Below are 7558 nucleotides of genomic sequence, written 5' to 3'. Positions count from 1 at the left end.
ACAATTATTTGAAATTAAGGTTTTTAAACAGGAACTTACTGTACATAAGCATTTAATTATCCAGAAGAAGAATTTATTTCATCAGTAGATATGACTGATAGGATGATAAACCAACATGATGCACAGAGGTAAATGACAGCTTTTAACAACAGGTTTTTTTATATTTATTCCACAATTTTCTTTAACAAGACAAGTTGATGCTGGAGGCACTTTTCCTCAACTTATTACTGCAGTGGTTGGGCAACCTTTACAGTTTCAGTGTGTGCCTCAATGTAGCATTACACTATTACAAGTGAAAACAGTGTCTAAAGCTTTGCTACAATAGACTGTTTTCTCAGCAGGAAAAAAAGCACAGGTGTTACTAATAACGTTAACGATGCCGAGGTTGCATTGACGTGTCCCGGTGAGCCAGCGTGCACAACACCAGGACCCTGAAACTGAGCTACATGGTATGTAGCCATCAATAATTTTTATTGTTTATTATTAGTGATTGGACAACTTGTCAAAATTTTGCATGGGAGTGTTACTATCAAGTAGAAATAACGTCTGTAACATAACTGAACTTCAACAGAAGAAAAGCAATACTTTTGGTGAGTGCCTTGAAAGACATGCACATCATTCACACTGATACTACCTGTCTATTAGTATTTAGAGTTAGGTCTAACTCAGATCCATTTTGTTGTAGACTAAGAGCCATGTACACTATATATATGTATAAAAAAAAAAGTCCAACATTTTCAAACAAAATACAAAAGGGTATTACAAGCAAAATCTAAAAGGCCAGCACAGGTGTTTTCACTTTGTGCCTAATTATACTTCTGCTCAGGTGGGCGTGGGCGTGGGGTGAAGTTAAGCTGGGAGCAGGTCTTTTTCACAGCACAGGTGCAATTGATATCAATAATAAAGGCTATATTCCAGTCAGATTTATGTCAGATCCAGTGTCTGGGTGTTGTGCATGCTCGCTCACGGCCTTGGCTTTCTCACACTTACGTGGAACAGAGCCATTGTTATGTGTTTCCTGCCATGACAAATCAAAATAAGGCTATTGCAGGTATAAGTTGTTCTGTCCTGACAGTTTACAGCAAAACTAACAAAAAGCGAGGAAGATGATAATCAAGCACAGTCGAAACGCCTCACAGCCTTTAGAAGATTAAACTGAAAACACTTGGAGTGTACCACAGGACTTTTATTTCTTACTGAAGCAGTCTACAGGGAACAAAACAATTCCTCATTTCAATTTTTTTTCCTTTTTGCTTTGTTATGTTTTTGTTCATCAACATTCTGACTTTCCAAGCGACTAAAAAGTACTCCAGTGTCAGATCCTAGTGCTCTCCCTTCAAAGGGACAGTCCATTCCCTGATACGTTGGCAGGAAGTTCAGAGCTGCCCAGCTCCTCTCACCTGGCTGCACCCCGAGCCTGGACAGGAGTTTGTTGGAAATCTCTGGCACTATTGGCTGGAGGAGTGTGCCATAAACCCTCAGGCATTCAAGGGAAACATGGATGATAGTGTCTAGCCAGCGCTGCTCTTTACTGTTCCTCTTGTCCAGCTTCCAAGGTGCGTGGCGATGAACAAACCCGTTGGTCTGCCTCACACAAGCAGTGATGGCCTCCAGCGCTTTGTACACATGCATGCTCTCATAGTGCTGCTCTACCACAGCGGGGAGATTTTTCACAGCATCCAACATGAGGTAGTCTTCGACCACAGCCCTGCCTCCCTGTTCTCTTGGGAAGGACAGAGGACAGAAAGAGGGGTAGACCTGCGCTGGGTTAAGAGCCGTAGCTGTGCAGCGGTTAAGCAGACCTCCCAGGGAGTCAGTTAGTTCTGCGTTGAGTAGCTTGAGTACTTTGTGATCTGTGTAATCACAGTCTGAGTCTGGGACACCCTGACGCAGAAGAAAGTACCTCATACCATCAGTTGTAAACAACTGTGAGCGTTGAAGAGGATCTACCACATTACCCAAACTTTTAGACATCTTCTTTCCTCCCGCTATCCAGTGAGAGTGCACATGTATCGTCTGTGGCAGCGGCAGTCCAGCTCCCAGGAGGAAAGCTGGCCAGTAGACGGCATGAAATTTTAAGATATCCTTTCCTACAACATGGTGGGCCACATTCCACCATTGGTCGTGGTTATCTGGATAGCCAGCTACTGTGAGGTAGTTCACCAGAGCATCTAGCCACACGTAGATGGTCTGCTCAGGGTCGTTGGGGACCGAGATGCCCCACTGAAGGCGGCTTCTATGCCGGGACACTGACAGGTCTGGAAGGTCGTGCTCTAGCCACTGGAGAACAATCTGGTAGAAATGTTCAGGCTGTACGGCCTGGGGATTTCCTCTGAGCCAGTCGAGCAGCTGAGACCGAAACGCAGACAGACGGAACATGTAGTTCTCCTCTTTCATCCACTCCACCTGCAAAACAGTGAAGAGTGTATTTGTAGTTGTTTTGGTGATGGAGTAAACCTGCGCAAGCTGTGGAGGCGTTGCTTGATTTCTGCCTAAAGGAACACTTCAATAGTTTGGGAAATATGCTTATTTGCTCTCTTTCTGAGTTAGATGAGAAAATAATTACCACTCTCATATCTGTCTGTTAAATAGGAAAATGGAGCCAGGAAACTGCTGTGTAGCTTAGAATAAATACTGGAAACTGGGGGAAACAGCCAGCCTGACTGACAGTAAACAACTTGCTCCAGCTGCTTGTCAATCTAACAATGATGACAAGAGTCCAGGAAGTGACAACACCTGAGTGAGAAATAACAGTTCATAACCCCCATAAAATCACGTCATTTTTACACTTCAGTTTTTTTAACGATTAAACAAATGATATATCACGTGTTAATTAGTGAGCTTTGCAGTTACTACATTTAGACAGAGTCAGACTAACAGCATCCCCTTGTTTCGAGTCTTTATATTAAGCTAAACTAACCAAATATTGGCTTTAGCTTTAAATTGAATATGATAGTATGGCGCCATAAAGTTGGTGTACTTGGGGAAGTCGTCAAAATATGAGCATCAGAGGCCAAGATTGACTTTACACTCCTCCTGCCTGGTAAACGTGTGTTCTACTGAACACAGAAAGCGCCTCCATATCCACCATACATCTATTTTTACGAGTTTAGTATTACTCCTAACTAACCATAATGTGTACAATGGGTAAAATTATTTCATATTCAGTGATATTACCTTGTGTCCACTCTCCAGCGACACCTTGATCTCCTTCCCTGATGAGTCCACAGCGTCGTCCACCTGCATTGGCGTGAGGAAACTTTCATCCTGTGTGGAGTACCAGCCTTCATAATGCCCCTTGTAGATGTGTCCTTTTTTCCAGAGCACTGACCAGAAATGCTCCACTGCCTGACGGTGTCTCTGCTCAGTGGTTCTTATGTAGTCTGTGTACGAAATGTTGCAGCTGCTGAAGAGATGTTTGAATCTTTCAGACACATCAGTGCAGAAGGTCAGGGGATCTTTTCCTGCAGCTTCAGCAGCTTGTTGGATTTTCAAGCCATGCTCATCTGTGCCTGAAATGCAAGGTAAGCCGATTATTATTTTCTCAATGAATTGTTTAAAATATATTTAAAAAAAAAAAAAATATATATATATATATATATATATAAAAAAAGGAAAAATGGCTCCCATAAGCCAGCTCTATTAACAGATGTTCAATTTAAGCTTTAAAATAACAGATAACATGGGTTCTTACACTGTGACAAAATCTTTGGCTATTACATTCAAATGGTGACACGAAAAGCAACGTGCACACGTATACTTCGATCACTGGATGATTTACCTGTTGAAAACTTTGAGTTGAACCCTTGAAGCAGCTTGTACCTGTGAAGGCAGTCAGCTATCACAGCCGAATACAGGTGTCCTAAATGAGGAGAAGCATTGACATAGAAGATGGGGGTGGTTATGTAGTAACTCCTCTCATCTTTGCATTGATGGCTCAACACAGCGATCCTCTGATGTCTCGACACAGCACAATCTGGTAATAAGAAAGGGCTTTGTCGCAGTTTGTGAACAGCCTTACAACTTCTGGCAACAGAACGAAAAGGGAACCTCATCGTTGGAGAGCAGGCGACACCCACATGAAAGCCAGCAAACTATGTTTACTCCAGGAGTGCAGAAATGAGCTGGTGGGTGCTAGTCTTTCATTTTAGCTAGCTAAAGGATTTTGTTTTCGCAGAAAAACGAATAATCGGAACGACTACCGGAAAAAGCTCTTAAAGTAGTCTTGGTGAATGTTATAGATTAAAATGATAGGAATCGTTGAATTTCAGCCTCTTTTCTCGAACCCTGTCGCACATGTGTTTTGCTTGGATGTGAAGGTTAGCGCTTCTTCCGGTTTCTGTGAAGAACAATCACTCGTCCAATCAAAGCGCTGGAAAGTGTGCCACAGCCACCAATGAGATGGCAAGGACTACTGACGGTATGCTGACGTCATTGGTTTTATTTACTTCTAGGATGTTAAAACTGTCTGGACATGAAGTTTCAAATTAGTCAAGCAGAGAATATTTACGAGAGAAGCATCTGGATGTAAGGGAGAGCATCCTTTTTTGACAGACATACAGTTCTAGCATGATAACAAGGCAGGGACAGTATAAAAAAAGAAAAAGCACTTTATAAATGGATTTTGATTTTCCACAAACTGATCAATAAAGCATTAGCAAATGATTTATTAACTAATAAATCAATGTATTACCGCTTATAAATAAATGGTGCCTTTATTAGAACGTGGCATCTTCTTTGAACAGGCTGATACATCACTTTAATCACTTTTCACTGAATATCTTCAGGGACCACATTTTATTCCAGTCAATCTTATCTAGCTGTTCATTCCAGTGATATGAATGCTATTTGCTAGAAATGTTTCAGATTGTTTTAATATTGATATGGAACATGGCACAAAGAGTTTTGAGACAAACTTTCCGCCAGGCTGAATGAAAATCAACTTGTATGCACTTGTGGCGCAGAGGACCTGATCCAGGGCTTGAGAGGGAATAGGGATGATGGGAAAAATCAGAGTCCAAATGCAGACAGAGGCTGGTCAATGAATGAGGAGTGGAGGGTGAAACGGGGGGAGTCAGAGTGTGGGATCTGGCTCTGGAGTCCTGGGTCACAGAGGGAAAAATAGGTGCAAGCAAAAAAGGTTTCTCAAACATGAAAAACACTGTAGAAAATGTTCAAAAACAAGTTGACTGAGAGCTTGCTACCACTGTGGTTGCTGAGTCAGTCCTTTAAGTTAAGCTACAGCTCCTGATTAGTATCACAGGAACGCAGAGAGCTCCCAGAAAGGGACTTTTATCTGCATCCCGAAGGACTGCTCCCGACAAGAAGCCCTGTTCAACATCAAAGAAAGGGAGCAAAACACTAGTAAATCTTGGTGTGGCTTTCCACTGCTGGAGACAGCTCTTGTCGAGTAAAGAGATGCTGTTTTAAGCGGAACTCGCAACTTTTCTTTTAGACTGGTGAGTAATATCTAATGAGGGCTCTTTACCAAAATGTATCGTTAGTGCAACTAAAGACAAACCGTACTGACAAACATTTCGAGTGGTATAAATATATGATATTGATGTTGTCTGCAGACTTTCCATTTTAGTGGTTTAGTAGAATTTAGCCTGTTCCTGCAGCTGTTGCCCAGATAGTTACATCACTAACTTTAGGCTTGTTTTGTAACAGATGAATACACATCGATTGGTTCACCATGTTGTAACCACTTTACATTAGTTACGAGATCAGGCAGGATTGAAGGTTTGCTAGGCCTTTACATTTTTGAGGAGATTTCAGCATACCTCTTTCTTTATCAGGGCTTGAGCCTGACACTGCATCCACCTGTCCCACAAACACCAATGGCAGGGTGTACAGACACAGTGAGGAGGGTCTAGGTGAGTAAAATTATATCATTCAATATTGGCAAGCAAGACTTGTCTATACCACTGTGATTATATCAGACGATTATCATTGTGTTTTCATCAGAATGCCAGAGTCCAACTTAGGCCGGTACCACGCTGGTTCCCCACTAACAACAAGAAATGTTAAGTCATGCGTACGACTCCATCCCCCTCACGTATATAGACTCAAATTAGGGTCAAAATGATTTTGAGCTTGTAAAGTGATGTTAACAAATAATTCTAATGTTTGTAGTTGGAAATGAACATTTGTAAACCTGTAAAATACATCTGCATAAGAAATTCAAGTTTGTGCATCTGAAATAGTTTTGTCACCATCTGTGTCCCGATACAGAGCAGCAAACTATAAAAACTCTAGTCAAAAGTTCACACAAAGTCAATCAGTGACACACTGGGAATGTTGCATGCTGAGTTTTACAGTTTTCTGCTCTTTATCTACACAGACATCCATAAAAGCATTTCTTCTTTCCCTGTGTCTTTGTTTAACCTCACCACTGATCATTTGTTCAGTTTTGATTCACACTCTCTCTTTTTTAACAAATACAAATCTCTTTGCCACAAGCACAATTTTTTTTTTTCACATGCACAAACTTGAATGTCTCATGCAGATTTATTTTACAGGTTTACAAATGTTGATTTACAACTACAAACTTTGGAATTGTTTAACATTACTGTAGAATCTCAAAATCATTTTGATGTTAATTTGAGCCTATATAAGTGTTGGAGAGGAAATGGGGGGGAGTAAGTAGTTCAGGCATGGCCCAAGCAAGCTAGCCACCTCCCCATTAGCATTAGCTGCTAGCTTGCTGGCATTGTACATTGATGAATGAATCAAACCATTTAATCATAAGACTGCAAAATAACAAAATGTAACAAAAGTGACTGAATACTTTCCAAATGCAATGTATGTCTAACTGATTGATCTGTCAAACTGATATCTCTTAGTATAACAGGTGCGTCCCACCAGGGAGTTTCTCTAGGATGAGGTGTAATTTTTATTATGTGCACTTACTTCCCCAACTTACTCCCCTGACACCTATATAGGCTCAAATTAGGGTCGGAATGATTTTGAGTTTGTAAAGTTATTCATGCATGAAAAATGTCAAATGTTATTAAATGCACATTTACAGTGACCTCTTTTTGTATAGTGTATGTTAAAATATGAGTCTAACGTCTCAACATTAACATTTATCTTTATTTATGACATGTCTGATTGGATATTTACTATAACCTTGTAGTGCTAGTTGTTCCCTTTTATGCTACTCACCAAAACAAGAGTCTCATCTTGTTATAAAACCCTATGATAAATAAATGAACCATGTAACCTGTCACTTATTTAGTATATATTGTGCATTAGAACATAATCCCTACTACAACCACCTGTAAGAGATGAGGTGGCTGTTCCAGTGACTGTACAGGACTAATGAAGTAAACTGCTGACTGAGTATAGCGCACCGAAAATGAAACCATCAAGTACTTTGCATCAAGCACGAATGCTCCGCAAGTTGTTGGGCGACCTATACATGGCTTTTTCCCCAGTACAATACTAATACAGTCAGAGAGACTGAGAGGAATTGAGACCAAGTTGAAGTTATATTATAAACTCCATATAAGATTCTGGGCTTTTGACGAAAACATCCGGGGCTGGAGCCCCCCAA

General features: G+C 40.9%; 1 protein-coding gene across 1 annotated transcript; it reads right to left on the bottom strand.

Moving 5' to 3' along the window:
- Positions 1–151: 151 nt before the first annotated feature.
- mars2 (methionyl-tRNA synthetase 2, mitochondrial) lies at positions 152–4328 on the bottom strand. Its single transcript, XM_023397984.2, has 3 exons — positions 3782–4328; positions 3178–3512; positions 152–2406 (listed from the first exon to the last, which is right to left on the bottom strand). Exons 1-3 carry the CDS (start codon positions 4053–4055, stop codon positions 1234–1236), a joined length of 1782 nt encoding a protein of 593 aa, XP_023253752.1. The 5' UTR covers positions 4056–4328; the 3' UTR covers positions 152–1233.
- Between the last annotated feature and the right edge of the window lie 3230 nt (positions 4329–7558).

This window comes from Seriola lalandi, unplaced genomic scaffold (assembly GCF_002814215.2).
Source record: "Seriola lalandi dorsalis isolate HSWRI2012SDOR001 ecotype SW California unplaced genomic scaffold, Sedor1 jcf7180002054972, whole genome shotgun sequence".
NCBI classification, from domain to species: domain Eukaryota; kingdom Metazoa; phylum Chordata; class Actinopteri; order Carangiformes; family Carangidae; genus Seriola; species Seriola lalandi.
Note: the sequence above shows the minus strand (reverse complement) of the source record. Positions and strands in the feature narration are given on the sequence as shown.